The sequence below is a fragment of the Oryctolagus cuniculus genome, chromosome 3, assembly GCF_051225735.1.
Source record: "Oryctolagus cuniculus isolate XC-2025 breed Fujian yellow rabbit chromosome 3, ASM5122573v1, whole genome shotgun sequence".
Lineage (NCBI taxonomy): Eukaryota > Metazoa > Chordata > Mammalia > Lagomorpha > Leporidae > Oryctolagus > Oryctolagus cuniculus.
Window position 1 is genome coordinate 113,527,269 of NC_142869.1, and position 21,244 is coordinate 113,548,512.

The window sequence follows — 21,244 nt, forward strand, 5'->3', positions numbered from 1 at the left end:
CAAGAATTTGAATATGTAAACATCATCATGGTCCACATTCAATAAGAAATTGCAAACTATGGGAAGAAAGTAGAGAATATGACTCATTTCTGATCGGGGCCGTGGTATAGTGTGCTAAGCCTCTTCTTGCCGTACCATCATCCCATATGGCACTGGTTGAAGTCCCAGCTGCTCCACTTCCCATCTGGCTCTCTACTTTGGCCTGAGAAAGCCATTTAAGATGGCCCAGTTGTTTGGGCCCCTGCACCCATGTGGGAGACCCAGAAGAAGCTCCTGGCTCCTGGCTTCAGATTGGCTCAGCTCCCGTTGTTGCTGTCATTTGGGGAGTGAACCAGTGGAAGGAAGACCTTTCTCTATCTCCCACTCTCTGCCTGTAACTCTACCTCTCAAATACATAAATCAATTATTAAAAAACAAAAGAAAATATGATTCATAACTAGGGGAAAATCAGTGAATAGGAACAGACTCAGAAAATAAAGAGATGATGGAACCTACTGAAAATATAAGTTGTTTGTTACAAATATATTTTTAAAAAGTCAGAAAACTTAATATATTAAGAAATAAATAGAATATAATTCATAATGGAATTTTGTGAACTTCAAATAAAATATTTGAAATACAAATTTTGAAAATATAGACAGAAGGTTAGAAACTGTGAAAGAAAATAGCAGTGAACTTGAAACATCATCAACAGAATATTTCTTGACACAGAGGAAAGAATTAAAGAAATAGAGGAGCTGACACTGTAGCATAGCAAGTTAAGCCACAACCTGCAGTGGCTGCATCTCGTATGGGCGCCGGTTCAAGACCAGGCTGCTCCACTTCCGATCCACTCTGCTATGGCCTGGGGAAGCAATAGAGGATGGCTCAAGTTCTTGGGCCCCTGCACCTGCATGGGAGACCTAGAGGAAGCTCCTGGCTCCTGGCTTCTGACCGGCCCAGCTTCAGCTGTTGTGGCCATTTGGGGAGTGAACCAATGGATGGGAAGACTCTCTCTCTCTCTGTCTCTTCCCTCCCTCCCTTCTTCTGCCTCTCTGTAACTCTGCCTTTCAAATAAATAAATATACCTTTAAAAAAGAAATAGAAACAGAGTAGCCCAACATCTGCACCTGTCATATTTATAATTGTTTTTAGAAATTTGTCAGGGGTTGCATAAAATATTTAACAAAGTAATGGCCAGTAATTTTTTCAAACCGAAGGAAGTATTTTTTAAATGTTCAACAAATCTGAAGCAAGATAAAACCAAGAAAACCATGCTAATGTGCATTACAAGAAAATTATAGGAACCTCATGATAAAGGAAAACTATACTAAACCTTCAGAAATAAAAACACACATTGCCTCCACACATTATATGGATAATAACAAGGCAGACTGATCCTCAGACAAAAAAGTAAAATATTACAGAACAAAATATTTTATCTGATAAAAAAATTAAACCAAACCAACCAAATATTCTAAACCTAGAAAGAAAATATCCTTCAAAAGGCAAAATTAAGTTTCAAGAAGATAAAATTTGAGAATGTTTTCCATCAGACTTGTACTTCTGAATAACACATAGATCAAAAAAGGAAATTTTAAAACTAATTAGAGAATATTTTCAGCCAAAAGAAAATGAAAAATAGCATTTAAAGATAGGCATAATTGCAATTGGAAAGAAATTTGTAACTCTAAATTATTGCTTCATAAGAAATGGACTGTTTAATCATTGATCTCAGCTATCACCTCAAGAAATTAGAAAATGAAGAGGAACTTAAGGCTGTGAAAAGTAACAGAAGTAAAAGTAGCAGAACAGTTTTAACAACAATCATTAATGCAAAGCTTATACAAACTTTCAGAAAATGTAATGCCAGCATTCACCATATGTCAAATTCTGACACAGATATTACCAGGGCAAAAAACTGTCTACAGTGCTGCCATTGTGGTGCAGTGGGTTAACATACAGTCAGCCATTATAGGAGCCCTGGCTCCAGTCCAGGTTGTTCTCTGCTAATGCATCTGGGAAAACAGAGCACTATGGTCCAAGCACTTGGGCCCCTGCTATCCAACTGAAGTTGCAGACTCCTGGCTTCAGCCTGGCCAACCCTGGCTGTTGCAGGCATTGGATTTGTCTGTTTGAAAGGTACAGTGATAAAGAGAGAGGAAGAGACAGATACAGAGAGTGAAAGAAAGGGAGTGGAGATGGGTGTGGAGAAAGAAAGAGAAACACTAACCGATAGAATAAATAAAGGGGAGAGTGATCCAACATGGGAAGTGAGATACTCAGCAGACTCATAGAATGGCAGATGCCCTAAATAGCACTCTGGCCTCAGAATCAGCCCTAAAGGCACTCGGATCTGGCTGAAAAGCCCATGAGAGTATTTCAGGCATGGAAAGCCAAGACACTCTGGCAAAAGATCTCTGTGAGTGAGATCTCAGTGGAAAGAACAGGTCTTCAAAGAAGGAGGTACCTTTCTCTGAAGGGAGGAGAGAACCTCCACTTTGACTATGACCTTGTCTAAACAAGATAAGAGTCGGAGAACTCAAGGGGCTTCCATAGCCTTGGAAACTCATGACTGGAGCATAGGGAGATTACTGATGCCATAGACAGGAGTGTCAATTGGTAAAGTCAACAACAGGAGTCACTGTGCACTTACTCCTCATGTAGGATCTCTGTCCTTAATGTGCTGTGCATTGAGATTTAATGCTATAACGAGTACTCAAATAATATATTGCACTTTGTGTTTCTATGGGGGTGCAAACTGTTGAAATCTTTACTTAATGCATACTAAACTGATCCTCTGTAAAAAAAAAAAAAAAAAAAAGAAAGAAAAGAAAAGAAACTATCAACTCCCAACTTGACTCTCACTGGGATTAAACATGACAATAGGTCTGATCTGATTTCATCATCATTAAAAAAAATCATCTATTATTTTTCACTTTATGTTTCTGTGTGGGAGCAAACTGTTGAAATCCTTACTTAATGTATACTAAGCTGATCTTCTGTATATTAAGATAATCGAAAATGAATCTTGATGTGAATGGAAGGGGAGAGGGAGTGGGAAAGGGGAGGGTTGTGGGTGGGAGGGACGGTATGGGGGGGAAGCCATAGTAATCCATTATTCGTACTTTGGAAACGTATATTCATTAAATAAACGTAAAAAAAAAAAAAAAAAAAGAAAGAGAAACAGAGAAAAAGAGAGAAAGCCTGCAAGCTCCTATTTGCTGATTCACTCTTCTGATGAGTGCAATAGCCAGGAGCCAGGAACTTTACTTAGGACTCCCAAGTGTTTGGCCAGGGCCCAAATACTTGGTCCGTTTTCCTATGCAGTTCCCAGTCTGTAAGTAGGCAATTGGGTCAGAGGTGGAGCAGCAGCTGGGGCACAGACCAGCATCCATATGAGACGGCAGCATTGCAAGTGGTGGTTTTACACACTAGACAAAACACAGGCCCCAAATAACTAAGTCTTTTAATACATAAAGATCAAATTCTCTTGTGTTTAAATACAAAACTTCTAAACAAAATATTAGAAACTCAAAAGTAGGCATTTATACAAAGGATAGTATGTTACAATCTCATGAGTTTTACCCAAGGAAGCCAACACTGCTTCAATAATCAGGCAATGTAATTCATGATATTACACTGAATTCTCAATGGATTTAGAAAAATTACATTGGATAAAGTTGACAAACTACAAGAATACATTAATAAAATTACTAAGCAAAATAGAAATAGAAAACATAAATTTCTTAACTCAGTGAATGATATCTTCAAATGTACACAAATTGACATAATATTTGATAGTGAGAGTCTAATGCTTTTCCCCAGGATTGGGAGAAAGGTAAAAAAATGTTTACTTTTAATTTCATAAACATTGTCTTAGAGGAATCAGTAAAACAAATAAGAAACATTAATATTAGCTGTGAAATTGCTTTTTTTTTAGCAGAAGGCATTATGTTACTAACCAAAAACAATGAAGAAAGAATAAGAGTCTATGGAATAAACCATATAAGATAAACAATTAGGAATAAGTGATTTTGTCATGATTACAAATACAAATCACTATAAAAATTACTGTATAAACTATAATGCAAGATTACAAAGTACTTCAAAATGTCATGTTAAATAGCATCAAGATCACACATTTGACTCAATGAGGTTAAGATGGTGCTTGGGCTGGCAGCATCCCATGTTGGAGTGCCTGGGATTGTGTCCCAGCTCTGCTTGTGATTCCAACTTCTTACTAATAGGCACCCTGGGAGGCAGGAAGTGATGGCTCAAGTAATTGCAGGCTTTTGATAAATGAAGCAGCAACTAGATCTCTCTTTGAGTCTCTCTCATTGCCTTTTAAATAAGTAAAAAAGGGTTTAATTATAGATAATAAAATAGCATCAGAAGTCATATAATACCTAGGATATGTCTAATAAAAATGTACATGTTCTCCAAAAATGAAAGCTCCATGACATGGATAAGAAAAATTAGTCATAAATGGAAATAGACATATACATGTATATGTTTATGCATTGGAGGTCTCACAGTTTAGTATGTAAACAGATGCATAGATATAATATATTTATAGTAAAATATATTTTACATATATACACACAAATGTATATAGTATATTTAAAAATGTATAACATGTTCATGCTGTTTCTGCCCTGTTAGACACCTGAACAATAGTTTCAATCATTATTTGAATGTCCTTATTTGTGAATCACATCATCTTTGTGTCATTTCTGTCTTATTTCTATTGATTAATTTTTATTCTTATCTGGAATTTTTGTATTGAAATCCAGATATTGTGAATTTTGTCTCATTTGGTGCTAGATACTTTTTTATTCCTCTAAACATTCTGAACCAGGATAGTAACATGCTCACATTTGAGTTTAAAAATATAAATGCTCATTTTCATGTATGAGAGCAAATGAAAAAAAATTTGACTCAAAGAAGAAATTCCAGTTAGAAATATGTGGCAATAATTTAGGAAATAAATAATGACAGTTTAATCAGTAACTAGCACAGCGCTTGCCAAATTGTAACCATCATATAATTGCTGTGTTGTACTGATTCTTGACTAATGCGTGGGGGTTAGCTATTTACATTCTTGTTTTGGTTTACAGAATATTTGATATTGGAAAGTAATTCTGTGCTGAAGGAAGCTATCCTGAGGAAGAAGATAGTAAAGTCAGAAATTAAAATCCTCCATATTGACGACTATGGTAAAGCTTTGTGCATGCTATGTTAGTCAAGAAAAACTTTTTCTGCATGTTATAATTGTACATGTAAATGATTCCCCATCTTTAATATTTTGCTCTTTCTTTAAAAGAACTTCCTTTACAGTTATCCTTTCCCAAAGATTTTATGGACCGAAACCAGTATGCTCTTCTGTTAATAATGTAAGTATTTTACTTGTTTTTGAAATAAATGATTCTAAAGATTTTATAATTTTTCATATGCCTCCCATGACAGTGTTCTGATTGAAATAACAACAGAAAACCTATGTAAATATTTAACTGTGATAGCTGTCAGTTGCATGAATTGCTCATGGGATCTGTCACTAAATATGTGTCGAGATCGGTAAATTGTGTGCTTTCTGCCTACTAAATAGAAATGTATGCTACCATTAGAAAGAGTAACCCCAGCTAGTGTGGTTTATGGATGTCTGCTCAATACTTGCCCAAGCCCTATGTTCTTTATGAGCTGTTTATTTGACATTTAAGAAACATGCATTATTGGAAAAATTGTGTTCCCTTCCTGGAGGCATGGTCACCAGGAAGCAGCTCATGTTTATAACACCTAACTCTAGTGTTTTCACCTTGGAATTGACTGTAGAATTTAATTTGTTCTATTTTCAATGAAATTATATTCTTCTTGTGTATTACTGGGCACAGAAGCCCCTAGCATATTATGGGTAGCTAACTTGTTATTGATTTAGCATTGTATTCCTGAGAGTTAAAATTATTTTCCTTAGTAAGAACCCCAGTAGCGTATTACATGACAGTGCTTAAAATCATCTAGAGTTATATCTAGAATCTCAGTGGGATAGCAAAAAAATGAAATAACATTATTCACTGTGATTATGGAGTGCAGAGAGTAAGCATTCGTTCCGTGGAATCATACTGCCTGGGTTCCAAGTCTAGTTTTGCCATTTTCTATCTGTATGTCCTTGGGCAAATTATTTATCCCCTTGCAAGGCTTAATTTCTCTTATTATTAGATGAGCAGTAAAATACAAGGCTGACTTTTAGGTTGCTTTGAAGATTGAAGATTGATTTGAAGATTTGAAGCACAACATAGAGGTCTTTTGCACAGCACCTCACACAAGATTCATACAATTATTGGGATTGTAATTCATCCCCTTTCGCATACATTGCATCGTGTTTATTTAGGTATTTTAATGTATAATACCAACATTCCCCTTCATTGTAAGAAGCCAAATAATACAGAAGTAAAGTAATTAATGTTGTCTCTCAAGTCAGTGTTTTATTACTAAGTCTACAGACTTGATCTCATGTAGTTTTTCATATCTACACCTTTCTCCTTTGTCTCTGCTTCCAGAAGCCTCTGAAAAATCTTGGTGTCTTCCTCAGGAAGTTCTTACTTGCTCTTTCTATATTCCATCTTTTGTCTTGTCTCTTTCACCTTGTTTTCTTCTTTTGGTTTACTAGAAAATAAGGTTTCCCAAGGGAAGGGAACTAACTCGGCACCCCTCAGTGCGTGCTTTTATCTTCACAGTGGAAGATAAAAGGATTGGCTGTGCTTAAAAGCATAACTCTTTATGCAGATGGAAGGGTGGACAAATATTACTCCGTGCTTAACTACTGCCTCTAGGGCTGTGTCACACACTGGGACAAGAGTTACAGATTCTTTCTGTTTTCTTAGGATTGCAAACTGGCTCATCAGATTTGTGCTGTGGTCAGGTTCTTTTTTTAATTCATAAGAGGAATATAAGGAGCTGTACAAGAAGCCTGTTTGAAGATTTCTATTTCTCTTGTTAAGAGGGATATTTGGATCCTTATTAGGAGTAGGATAGTAAAGATGCTGGTTTTAGAGTCAGGTAAGACTAGATTCAAATAAAAATTCTAAGATTTATCTACATTCCCTAATCTCTCTATGTTTCAGTGGTATAATTTGTGATTACATATATACAAGTGTGTGTGTGTGTGTGTGTGTGTGTGCATAAATATATCGTGCTGTTTGGTAGATCATAAATACTTCCACTTCTTGTTGAATAAATTAGAAGCACAACCATAGTTATTATTGTAGGTGATACTATTTTAAATATATAAATTTACTATTATAAATATTTAATGTGTAATAAAATATCCATAAATTTTAATAGATGATACTAATATAAATAAAGCAGTGTAGTTAGCTCCATATAATAAATGTTGCTACTTTTGATTGGGGAAAGAATGAAAGCAAGTGAAAGCATTTCTACTTATTTATGTTTTTATACAATATTTTTATTAAATATTAAATTACTTTATTCAAATTGCTTGGTTTTCAAAGGTAATTTTCTCAGGAGTTGTATATGATATGATATCAAAATCAAACCAAGGATATTTTTAAGTTTATATAATTTTTTAAATTACCTAATTATTCCTGAGACATTTATGCTTAGAAACATATACGGGCCAAAATGAAGGAAGTATAAAATGTTTTGTAAAGAATTTTTAAAATTGCTTATAATTTAAAATCATATTTAGTTCTTAAGACTAAATCTTGTTTTTAGTGACAAATTGACTTCCCATTCTAAAAATAATAGTCGTAACTGAAAACATTTATAAAACATTACTAGACACTGTCAACATTAAATACCACTAAATACAGTGATGGTTACTTAAGTGAGTCTAAGAACGATTTAGTGATTTTGATGTCATCTCATCCTTGCCCACTTGATAAAGGTCGAACTCAGGATGCCAGAGAATGTTCAATAAATTAAATAAATTTCTAGAATGCAGCATTGTCTATCAGACCTTCATGAATTTAACTTGCTTAAATCTCAGATAATTCACTGTCATTCATTGAGACATCTCCCTAAAGCCTTTTTTCCACCCTCTTCCTTAGTGTATCCATCTCTAATCACAGTCCCTGATACATGTCTCCTCCTACAGCAGTCAAAGCCTTCCCCCAGAGGCCCTCCATAAGTCTTAAATTAAATTTATTGTATCATTTTACGTTATTTTTAATGAGACTGTTTCATATGCTACATAGGAAATCTATGACTTCCACTTGATTTTGGACCAATGTTTCTGAAAAAGAAGTCAAAGTGTGTTTTAAAGAATTAATTTATAAATTAGTCACTGAAATATCTAAACATCTTCAGAAAATAGAGATATTGAAATCTTTGGTGCTGTCCATATATTAAACGTTGTCTGATTCGTTAGTATATTCCTTACAACAATTAACTCTTACAATATCAATCAGTCCATGAATATGAGTTGAGTGTACAAGTGGATCATGTCCAGTTCCCACTAAGTACTTGTAATTGAGATATATATATATATATATATATCAGAATTCTATAATTTGGTCTTCTTGATTCACAAGAGTTATTTGTGAACTGTATTCTATATGATTGTTCTGTTAAATGACACGATATAATTAATTGTTCCGGGCCGGTGCCGCGGCTCAATAGACTAATCTTCCACCTGCGGCGCCGGCAACCAGGTTCTAGTCCCAGTTGCCCCTCTTCCTGTCCAGCCCTCTGCTGTGGCCTGGGAGTGCAGTGGAGGATGGCCCAAGTCCTTCGGCCCTGCACTTGCATGGGAGACCAGGAGAAGCACCTGGCTCCTGGCTTTGGATCAGCGTGGTGCGCCGGCCGCAGCGGCCATTGGGGAGTGAACCAATGGAAAAGGAAAATCTTTCTCTCTGTCTCTCTCTCTCACTGTCCATCTGCCTGTCAAAAATAAAAAAAAAAAAAATTAATTGTTCCCTTCAGAGTAAACGACATTATCCTGTTACTTATATAAAGAAAGCATCATAACTGATATCTCATATATATGTATATATATATATGAATTTTCTCAGTATGAAGTGTAAGTAATATTGTGACTAACATCAACCACATGGTGCCATAGTGTTTTTTTGCCTTGACCTTTGAACCACTACTGTTTATTGGGTTTACCTTCTTCGAGGTGAAACTCATGAAATTCATGTGTATGATTCATTTCCAAACCCAATTCTCTTCCTACACTTTCTTTAGTTTTTCTGTCCTTTCTTGCTTTCTGCCTCATTTGCTTTTCTACTCTATCACTAAATTGAACTCAGTGAAACCCATATCTCAAAATGTAGCTCTGCTGTCTCAAATTTTCCCCTCTACAATATTTCCATTTCTTTAGCATGACATACAACAGTCTTCATTATCTATTTCTGACTTATCTCTTGATCTTCATCTCATAGTAGCCTCCACTGGAGATAAAAAACTACTTCAGTACCTAAAATGTGATGTATTAGAGTGAAATGGGCATTTTGAGATTTAATTATTGTTTATAACCCTTCTCTCTCTCTCTCTCTCTCTCTCTCTCTCTTTCTTTTTCTTTCTTTCTTTTTTTTTTTTTTTTGGAAAAGTGGTTTTTATCTTCATACTATTTGTTGAACTCTTTTACTTAGTGTAGGGTTAACTGGTTAACTTTATGATCATTAAGTAAATTGAAAGTAAATCTTTGTAAAAATTAAGAGCGGAAATGGGAGAGGGAGGAGGAAGAAGGATTGGGTCATGGGTGGGAGGCAGGGTATGGTGGGAAGTATCATTATGTTCCTAAATCTGTTTAAATGAAATACATGAAAACTTGTATAACATAAATAAAATTAAAAAAAAAATAGAAACAACTTCATTCTGGGAAATACACTTCCTTAATCATCCCCATATATTTCTATGCTGTCTTCCAGTGTCTTTAGTTGCTTTGCTCCTCTGGGAAAGTTCTATTAGTACTTCATGACATATTTCCAGATAATTTTATGTACACTTCTGTTATAATGTGTAACCATACCAGATTACAATATTCATTTTCTGTATCTCCTATTAGACTATAAATTCTTTGTTAGTAAGTACTCCTTTGGGATGGTTGATTTTGCCTTAATTCACTAACAGGAGCATTGTTTGTGTTCAGTAAATTGATGAATGAGTGAATATATAAGTGGATAAGTAAACAGATGTTAGTCCTAAACTTGTCATCAGGAATGAATGAAGTTTATATGGGAAGGGAGGAATCCATAAATGATTGGAGAGTTTGTAATGTTTATAAGGTCAGTTTTCTGGATGAGTCAATTTCTCTGCATTTTAATTTCCCATTCAGTAAAATGGGAGATAAATTTCTCATGTTTCTTACATTCTTTCTTAATAATGTTATATTGATTGATTTTCATGCTGTCATTTCACTGTTTCTATTTATAATTTTATTAGTGAACTGACTTTTTGAAATAATGAAAATTATTATTAGCTACTATTAACTGGTGTTTGCTATGAAGGGGCAACATGATGGTGATGAATCATTACCATCTACTGCAGATTATCCACCAGAAACCCTGTAATTGAAATATGACTGTCCCTATTTTAACTCAAGAAAACCGTTACTAAAATATGTCATGTGTAACATCTCCGAGATAATGAATAATGTAAAATTAGAGTTTGAGCCCAACTTCTATATTTATTTTTTAATCAACCCTGTACTATTTCTATTATACAAATGATGTCTGCTTACACAGAGTGTTCTTTAATAATACTTATGTGCATATTACCAAAGAAGGCCTACCTGAAATAGAGGAGCCCTGAACACAGCCACACTCCTGGTTGCATGGAGTCCTAGATTATGTCAGATCAGATGGTGACAGATAAGTTTGCTTTGTTCCCAAGAGTGAATTCCTATGTATTTCAAAACCCTCTGTCATTATTTGATTCTCCATTTATTCAGACAAAACACACATCAGCTTCACCCTCTCTTTTTTAAAAAACAGAACCAGACTGTTTGATAAGGGTGAGAGAGATAATTAGTATTTGTCTCAAAGAGTAATTAGTATAGCTTAGCCATATAATGAGATCCAAGTTTAAAACTTAAGTTTCTGGGTTTAATCGTCATCACTTAAATTGATAGAAAATGAATCTATATTGCAATGTAAAAAAAGATTAAAAGGAGAAAAGACAGTGGCATTTAATTCAGTAATGGAAGTTGAAAGGTGATCATTTCTTTTCATTTTTATCTTGAACATATTTAACCTTATTCTTTTATAAGCTGTAGATAATGTTTCTTAAATGTCAGCATTAGTCACTGCTGTTTAGATTTTACAGACTCAAACTTTATGTACTAAAAAAGGCCATAAGGGGAAATTCAAATTCAAATTTGTATATAATGCATAAGTTATACTATTATCCTTAGTGATTCTTTTAAATTAAAAATACATATACAATGTGGGTGTTTTCCTCTATTAATATAGTTCTAAGATTTTTATATCATTAAGTTGATATGAATGATATTATTTCACATGAATGATATGCATTCATTACTGATTACTGTTTAAACTATACATGTATGCTGGATATTTAATGTTATGCTACTGAATTTTTTCATAAGAAGTATTTTTGAATTTGCCTAGTTTTTAGAATTGGATGAACGTGTATTTAATTGCTTGTGGAATAGTAACCTAAAATTATTTTATTTTTTCCTTTTTAAAACAATTTTATTTAAGTTATGCAAATTTTGTGTATTTTATATATGCAAATACAGGAACATAATGATACTTCTCACCCTTCCCACCCTCTCACCCGTGCTCCAACACTTCTTCCTCCTCCCTGTCCCATTCCCATTCTTAATTTTTACAAAGATCTACATTCAGTTTACTTAGTGATTGTAAAATTAACCCTACACTAAGTAAAAGAGTTCAACAGATAATATGAAGAAAGAAAACACTGTTCCTAAACAGAAGAGACAAAGTTTGTAAACACTCATTGAATTGCAAAATGTCCATTTCACTCCAATGCATTACATTTTAGGTACTTTATTAAAGTAACTCAGATCAAGGAAAACATGTGGTATCTGTCTTTTGGTGACTGGTGTACTTCACCTAATATAATGGCTTCTACATGAGCCCATTTTGTTGCAAATGACACGATTCCTTCCTTCCTTCTTCCTTCCTTCCTTCCTTCCTTCCTTCCTTCCTTCCTTCCTTCCTTCCTTCCTTCCTTTCTCTCTTTTACAGCTGAGTAGTAATCCATAGTGTATCACTATGGAATAACCTACATTTCAGTCTTTTTTTAAGGAAAGTAAGATACAGCATTTTCCCCTTGACAATACAATACAGCCCCATATTTGAGGAACACATCAATAATGTTATGATATTCCAAGATTCTTTCCTATTCTACCTTTTTTTTTCTCCTTATGTATTAAAGTATTAGGTTATAAATCATATGAGGCTATTTAACATGTAGGTGAAATATAAGAGAATTAAATGATGAAAGTGATGATGAGAAATTATTCCAGAAGTATACTTTTCACTTATAGCAATATATATACTTTCATGGGAAATGTGTATTATTCAAAATTACTCACTGAACACTCTGAAACTACCAGAATAAATGACACTGGGAAAGAAACTCAGAACTCCTGAATGTTTCAAACAAAACCATGACTCAAATAATTAAATTCTCATTAAAGATACTAGTTAAGTCTTAATTAACATCTTTTTGTAGAATCAGCAATGGATCACTTGTGCTTCTTCCTTAGGGACATTATCTTCCAAATATTTTTATTATGCCGTTTGTATCAATGATAAACCTTATCCAAGTGTACCTGTCTTTGTAATTCACTGTTTGAGTTCATATCTTTTAGTCTCTATTGATTGAAGCGCTCAATTGCCTCCAAAGAGACAAATGTAGAGGGGACATAGAAACTGCTAGATGAACCACAGCTCACCCCAAACATTGTGCTTTGGTTAATTTTTAACTTTTTTCTTGTGGTCTTAATTTATTGCTAAGACTTCCTCTTTAAATGTGAGAAAGTTTTATTTCATTAACTTAATATCTTATTTATTATTTTTGATATAAAGTTTTTAATTTATATATTTTATTTAATTTGATATAAAGTATTTTTAATCTTGGTGTGAAGTATTTTCTTTTACATTGAATTTACATTTAATTTTTAAAACAATGTATAGCATATATTTATGTAAAATATCAAGTATATTAAAAAGTATTTTAATTTAATTTACAAAAATGAAGGTTTAACACTTCACTAAATAAAAAGTTCAATGAAGGGAAAATGAAAATACCATAGTTCAGCAGGAATATAGGCAAAGGCTATAAATAGTAATCAAATACAAACATTTTCAACTGTACTCGAATATGGTAAATTTTAAAGTAGTCACAGATCATTATAACCATGATAGTACATAATTCTTAATAATTTGATAAAGATTTAAAACAAAGTTTGACAAGATACTATATTTGTAGCAAAACTGACACAAAAGTAATTTCTCTATTTTTTTTTAATTTTTGAAAAACATTTTTTCCCACATATAAGGAATAAGATGTGGAAATTGTTTTTCTGTATCTGGCATACTTCACTCAGCATGATGTCTTCCAGTTGCAATCATTTTGATGCAAAGGATGTAATTCCATTCATTTTTATAGATGAGTTTTATATATCTATATACAGATATAGATATATTAAATACATATTTTTTATCCACGACTCTGATGATTGACACTTTGGTTGATTCCATTTTTGGCTACTATGAACACTGCTGCTATAAATGTGTTAGTATAGGTATCTCTTTGATACAATGTGCTCATATATTTTGAGTATGTACCTACTAGTGGGATTGTTGGGTAATATAGGAAGTCAATTTCTAGTTTTTAAAGAAATTTCCATGCTGTTTTCCACAGTGGCTGCACTAATTTGCATTCTAACCAACAATGTAGAAGAGTTCCTCATTTGAGTGTTCTTGTTTGCCTCCTAACAACTTCTTGGGAAGAGCTTTGCATCAACTACAATGATATCAACATTGTATTATCATAATCAACCTCTAACGTATATTAAGTAGGTTGTGGCAAATAAGCAAGTTTTGCACAGATCACTATGTATCTTTGAGAATTAAAATGTTGAATGTGGAGTAGGTATTTGGCACAGCAGTCAAGATGCTGCTTGCAAGACTCGCTTCACATATTGGAGAGCCTGGATTCAAGTCCTGGTACCATTTCCAATTCCTGCATCCTACTAATGTGCACTCAGGCAACTAATGATAGCTCAAGGACTTGGGTCACTGCCGTCCATGTGGGAGACCTGGATTGAGTTCCTGTATACTGTGTTTGGACTGGGTCAGCCCCAGGCATTGTAGGCATTTGGGGAGTAAATCAGTAGATGAAAGTTTGTCTGCCCTCTCCCTTTCCAATTACCAAAAAAAAAAAAAAAAAAGATATGAAAAATTATATGCTTCATAGTTTTTTTTTAAATATGTGTGACAGTCAATTGAATTTTAAAATATTTCTGCCAATGGTCCCTACCCATATTTATCACTGTTATTATAATTACTATATTTACTTGATGCAAAAAATAAGCTAAATTTATACTTTTGTTTTGTTAAATAGCCATATTTTCTAGCAGATAAACTGATTTCTACAATCCAGCTACAGGATTCTATAACTAGAAAAAAGTTTTGTATAACCACTATCCATTACGGAAGGTTTTGTGATAACTAACCTAGGAATGAAGTGCAGGTTCAATATTTGTATATAATCAGCATTGATTTTCATATGATAAATCAATTGTTTTCCCTGATAAACTCATATATCCTAGGTGTTGCATGCCTAAGTGTCGTGCTCACAATATTCCCATGAACAATCCTTGAGAAAATTGAGAAACCTTAAGTGGTTTATGGAGAATAACACTTACTTCTTTTTTAAGACGCACATTCTTTGTTCTACTTAATATTATTCCCATATTCCGTAAGCTTTCGTGTAGTACATTTTCCATGATAATATCTAAGGCAGATCTGCTGCATAAGAGATTTAAATTACATTTTATGCACACAACGACTGAGTTAAATTCTCCTGTCCTTGATCTGTTTATAAAATGTGCTAAGATTTCATATAACTGTAAGTAATTTAAGTGTGACTCTCTCCAAATTCAGGAGAATGAAGCAAATGTAATTTTAGCTGTCTAATGATATAACTGTTCCTAGAGACTGAAAGCAGATTCTCCAACCCCCTCCTTTGTATTTTCTCACCCACTCTGTTAGAAACGATCTGAAATAGAAATCGGCCAAAGGATAAGAATTAATGTAGTAAGACTTCGACAGCAGAGATGATTAGAAGATTGAAATGTCTTCCCATTTTATTGCACAATTTCTGTTTGAGAAATGTCCCTCGGGCCTTTTCCCATTGGTTCTGTTCTGATATTTTCAGGAGGCCTCCAAGATGTTTATCCTGAGGTTAATTTTGTGTGGATAATACCAACAGTCCATTTTTGAGTTTTAGAGCTGGCTCATTAATATCCATGCTGTTCAGTCTTTCACCCTGTGCACTGAGAAAATTCATTTTTTTGGCTTCCTACAACATAATGATTTGATTTAAAAAACTAGATTCTGTGTTGTCTTCATTGCTCTCATGATAGTCATGTTACAGTTTTGCATCAGGGTAAAAAGTTTCTGGCTTCTTTCTATTCATGAGAAAGCGAAACAGGATCAACTTTCCCTTCAAGATAGAGAAAAGTACCTTTAGTAGATTGTAACTGATCATGGACTGAGGAAAGTGATTCTACAAAAATAGGACAAAATGGGTGATAAGTGGGAGGAGGAGGAGGGGGATGATGTAAGAAGATTCAATCATATTAATGCAAAATAATTCAAAGTCAACATCATCAGTGGTCTTAAATCGTACTGAACTGACCCACATAATAATGATACATGGAAACACTGAGGATTTTTTTCTTTAACATCAAACTACAACTCAATCTAGCAGTGCTATGAATCTTAACAATTGAAAAAGAAATTGTACAGTAGTCCAATTCTCAGGAATTACACAGACTAAGTACATAGACCAGAAGTCAAAAATAAATTTGCTAACAAAAATCCACCCTTTGCAAGGAGCTGAGTTCTTGAATATGGTTGCAAGAATTAAAAATGCAGAGCTGCTTAGGGATAGTCAGATGTGGGATCTCTGCTTCTATGAGAGGAGTGAAAAGTAAAAACTTAAGTGCAAAACATTGTCTAGAACTAATATTAATGAGAACCTAATGTGGACCAAGCACTTTGCTAAGGAAAATCTATCTATCTATTGATTGATCACTCAATTGATCTATAGATCCATCATCTATTTATCCATATAATCTCACTTAATTACTGCCATAACTCCACCAGATTGATAACACTGTTGTCATCATAACACAGATAAGCAACCTTAGGCTTAAGCAGGAGAAGTCACATGTCTAACACTGCTGAGCTTGAGAGTAGATATTTGGCCTAGCACTAGACACCCACATCAGAGTCCAGCTTCAGCTCTCAATTCTGGCTTCCTGCTAACACAAACCCTGGGAGGCAGTGGTGTTTGCTCAGGTAGTTGGTCTCTTGCACATGTGGGAGATGTGGATTGAGTTCCCCACTCACTTCAAGTCTCCTGGCTCAGCTCTGACTGATGCAGGTATTTTGGAGAGTGAATCAGCAGATAGGAATGTCTCTCTCTCTCTCTCTCTCTCTCTCTTTCTCTCTCACTCTCTCTCTCTCCCTCTCTCTGTCTCTCCCTCTGTCTCTTTCTCCTCTGTATGTCTCTCTGCCTCTTACATAATAATTTAATAATACATTAAGATCACTGGCCCCGCGATCAGCTTAGTTTATTTTCATCACCCATCACCTGTAGCCTTTTCACAGATTGATAGCCTCACTTTGATTAGTACAGGCAATTTTTCTGAAAGATTTGACAATGGGCAAGGTATATTTACACATGTATATGGATGACAGTGATTGAAGATTAATGAAATTTGAGAAAATAATTGCAAAAATATTTTTTCTGTGTATTAACCAGGTAGGCTTCATTATATGACTTGAAGGAACAGAATCTTAGGAACCAGATCTTAGGTCCTTGGTAGCGGTATAAATAACTTGATCATGTCAAATACTCCTTTGTTTATTAATCAAAAAAGTCAACCATAAATTACTTGGGAAATAAACTGTGGATCAGAAATTTTAGGATTATATTAATAACACCCTTAACATAAGAAGTTGAAAATCTGGAGATGAAACAATGCTCTAATATGAAAAAATATTATCCCTTACATGATTAGTGAAATAGATGAAAAACATTTTTTTCTGCCATTCTTCATTTAGAAAATTCATCCATGAGAACAAAGCTAAGTATAATAAAAAGAGAAATAGAAAGAATTGGTCCAAGAGGTCCTTAGCCAACATATGTGTCTGTATGCACATGTGTGGAAGAGGGCATAGATGTTCACATGCTACAAGTAAAAATCACTGATTGTACATCTCTGCAAAGTAGGTTTCAGAGTAAGGCAAGACAGGTATTAAAGCTACTGTATTCCTTCAATCTCATGTTATTTTGTGAAATGAATTCTGTCCTGAGGAATGAAATCAGAAGCGTTGACAATTGATTTTCCGTTAGAATTTAGTGTGACGCAGATCTTTGTGAATCATTTTCCTTTGACTCACATCCATTTCTATTCTATTCTTTACTGCATTATGTTTAGGAAGAAAAAGTATAATGCCTGGTTCTCAATGATTCTAGCTCTCAACCCATCACTCATGCAGCAGAGTCAACACATTCTGGACTTAAAAGAACTAAGAAGTGTGATGAGTATAAACCATTCTATCTCCTCCTTCCATGGTGTAATCAGTGGAACACAGCTCTGCATCCAACAGTAAATCACTTTTAAAATTCTTTCAGGCAACAGCCCAGTCGTTGCAAGTGTCCTCAGAATAATATATTCATCTTTCCATTTACTGTAACTAAAACTAAAGAAAGGGCCTTTTAATAATGTACTGCAATGGTGACTTGTGATCTTACCTATTTACTAAATATTATTGAACAATGAAAACAATAAATAAAAATGAAAGTGTATAGATTTGAACAAAATATTTCAGATGAGCGGAAACAAAATATCAAACCCTTTTGTCACCTGAATGTAAATTCAGCTGTCTTTTAAGTTACATGGCTGGGATGGCCTTGTGATGTAGTAGGTAAAGCCTCTGCCTGCAGTACCGGCATCCCATATGGGTACCAGTTTGAAACCCAGCTGCTCCATTTCTGATCCAGCTCCCTGCTAATGTGCCTGGGAAAGCAGCAGAAGATGGTCCAAGTGTTTGTGCTCCTGCCACCCACATGAGGCACCTGGAAGAAGCCCATGGCTCCTGCCTTCAGCCTGGTCCAATCCCTGGCTATTGCAGCCATTTGGGGGAGTGAATCAGCAGCTGAGAGATCTTTCTGTCTCTCCCTCTCTATCTCACTCTCTCTCTAACTGTGCCTTTCAAGTAATTTTTTAAAAATCTGATAAAAAAAAACCTAAAAAATGGCACTTTGTGAATCTAATTAAACTCTTTAATTTGATTTTGGTATATATAAAGGATATTTGCTTAGGGCATAAATAGGTGGTTAGTTCTTTTAAAGATCAGTTAGATATGCATTATTTTATTCATCTTACTTCCTTTTATGATATGCTCATATGGTGAACTCCTCATTCATACAAATATTTTCAATGTTGAAATAGATGAAGATTGAGCCTGTAAGACCTTAAGTTCTGTAGAAAGTTTACACTCTTAATTTGACTCAGCTACCTGTGTTAATTTATGGACAAGTTCTATATTACTATGATCTTTCCATTGCTTTAGGCAGATGGAATTATTCTTTTCAAGACAAATTTCAGCAAAGTTGTATGTCTCCATGCAACCTTGAAACAGTTCTTTATTCTGAGTATTCAGATATGTCTGAGACATGAAAAAACAGCAAACTAACATGAAGGAAAATAAGGAAGTTACTCAGAGAAAAACTAAATGGAAACAAATTAGTTGGAACTCTCTTCACTAACTAAGAAGTACTTGTTTAGCTTTGTTCACAAAATTTTGTGTACAGGGGCCGGCACTCTAGTGTAGAAGGTAAAGCCACTGCCTGCAGTGCCGGCATCCCATGTGGGCACTGGTTTAGGTCCTGGCTGCTCCACTTCTGGTCTGGCTCTCTGCTGTGGCCTGGGAGGGCAGTAGAGGGAGGCCCAGGTCCTTGGGCCCCTGTGCCCACATGGGGGACCTGGGGGTGGCTCCTGGCTCCTGACTTCAGATTGATGCAGCTCAGGCCATTGTGACCATTTGGGGAGTGGACCTGTGGATGGAGGACCTCTCTCTCTCTGCTTCTACCTCTGCCTTTCAAATAAATAGATAAATCTTAAAAAAAAAAAAAAAAAAAAAAAAAACTTTGTGTACAATTCATATCCACCATTATCCTGCAAATGTCAGGTTTCTCATTCATAATAATAATGATTAGCCTCATAATTTGTGTTCTTTTAAACACATCATGAAATAGATTTGCATGCATCATGCAGCAAAAAAAGAACACATTAACGTCCACAGGGAAATCCATTCAAAATTAGTGGTTCATGACATACTATCATGTTTCGTAACATTAAAATCTTGGTAAGTAAAAGTTGAAGTCTAAAACAGCAGTGTAAGGGCAGTGATCCTGTGTGGGACACTGATATCCTATATCGCATTATGGGTCTCAGATCTTGACTGCACTCCTGGTTCCAGCTTTCCAGTAATGCACATCTCAGAGGCACCTGGTGATGACTCAAGGGCCTGCTGCCACTGTGGGAGTTATGGCTCCTGGTTTCAGCCTGGTCTAGTCCCAACTATTGTGAGAATTTGTGGAGTGAACTAGCAGATGGAACATCTCGTCTTTCATCTGTCTTTTCTGCATTTCAAAATATTAAATTAATACGTTCTTTTTAAAGAGTGCTGTTTTAAGGAAGAAAGCAAGGGAGTGAAGGTTGATATTTTTCCATCAATGTTGCAACCATGAGTAAGAGATTGAATGTTTTTATTTTGAAAACACTGTAGCCTTTTGCTGATCACAAAATTGAAAAGCGTGGTGTATTTTAAACCTATATTTTATAATACTTTATTGGCTTGTTATCAAAAATCTGAATTATTAACATTTTGGTTAAACTTAGCTATGATCTCCCAAAATAGCTGGGAACAATTAATGGTCAAATATATGAATTGGAAGATTTTATCTTCTAAATAAGCAACATGTTTTATATTACCTTAGAGCTGCTGCCAGGGTTTTATGCCAGTCTTTAAAGGTAACAACACTTTACTAATTATCTCAAAGTGTCCATTAATTGCACTTTTTAATATATTCTTGTAAGGCTTTAGGAATCACTAGTCCATCTATAAAATGGGAATCTCTCTAACGTGATAGTGCACATAACACACCAATTGTGTTTTATCCACATATATTATCCAGATTAATTTCTACACAATTAATTAAACCTTACCTACCTGGTCGTTCATTATGAAATATGCTAACCATAAACAAACTTGGCTTCAAATAGAATATAAACCAATTTTTATTGTTCTATATATCTAGTATTGTTTATATTGATCATATGTCATAGGTCATTTTCAAAAACATGATGACATTAATGCTGACCAAATGTCTTTAAAGGAGACAGGATGGTATTTTACCAATGTTGTAGACATGAAACCTGAATCTTAGAATTTTAATATCTTGCCTCTATTGTCAGTGGAAACTCAAAACTTTATATTTTTACTGTTTTAAGAGTTGAAGTTAACCTTTGGTACCTTGTCCTCTATGAATCACAACATTTAGAATCAATCTTCAAACTTTAAAATACAATGTCATTATGTTAGCTCAAGTCTTTCAAACATCTTTTTTATTTAAATTTCACTTGAGTCTATTTTCACTGAAATGGTCCAGTTCAACAAGCACAAGTTCTGTCCTACATATACCAGAAACTTCCCTAGGCCTAATGATTCACAGTAGTTTTCACTTGTTACACAAGCTGAAACATGGTCACCTAATGAATGAATGAAATAGCAATTGAAGTCTTCATTCTGAACAAGGCAACTAAAATTCCAGGTTAGATCATGTGTTTAAGTGCAGTTCCCAATTCCCTGATCTTGAGCTAAGTTTATAAAAACTAAAATGAATTAATTATGCACATATACACGCATTCATAAAAGCTAAGATGACTAACACTGTGAGACAAGGCAAATTCAAGTTTAAGTCACAAGATCACCATTAAATAAAT

At 34.5% G+C, this 21,244-nt stretch overlaps 1 protein-coding gene across 4 annotated transcripts in view; it reads left to right on the forward strand.

Moving 5' to 3' along the window:
* DPP10 (dipeptidyl peptidase like 10) overlaps window positions 1-21,244 on the forward strand; it is a 1,526,588-nt gene that overhangs the window by 1,485,662 nt on the left and 19,682 nt on the right. For all 4 annotated transcript variants that reach the window (XM_051849637.3, XM_051849636.3, XM_051849638.3 and 1 more), the window contains exons 18-19: window positions 5,100-5,198; window positions 5,306-5,375. In XM_051849637.3, the coding sequence (XP_051705597.1) occupies window positions 5,100-5,198; window positions 5,306-5,375 (169 nt within the window). The remainder of the gene's footprint in view (window positions 1-5,099; window positions 5,199-5,305; window positions 5,376-21,244) is intronic.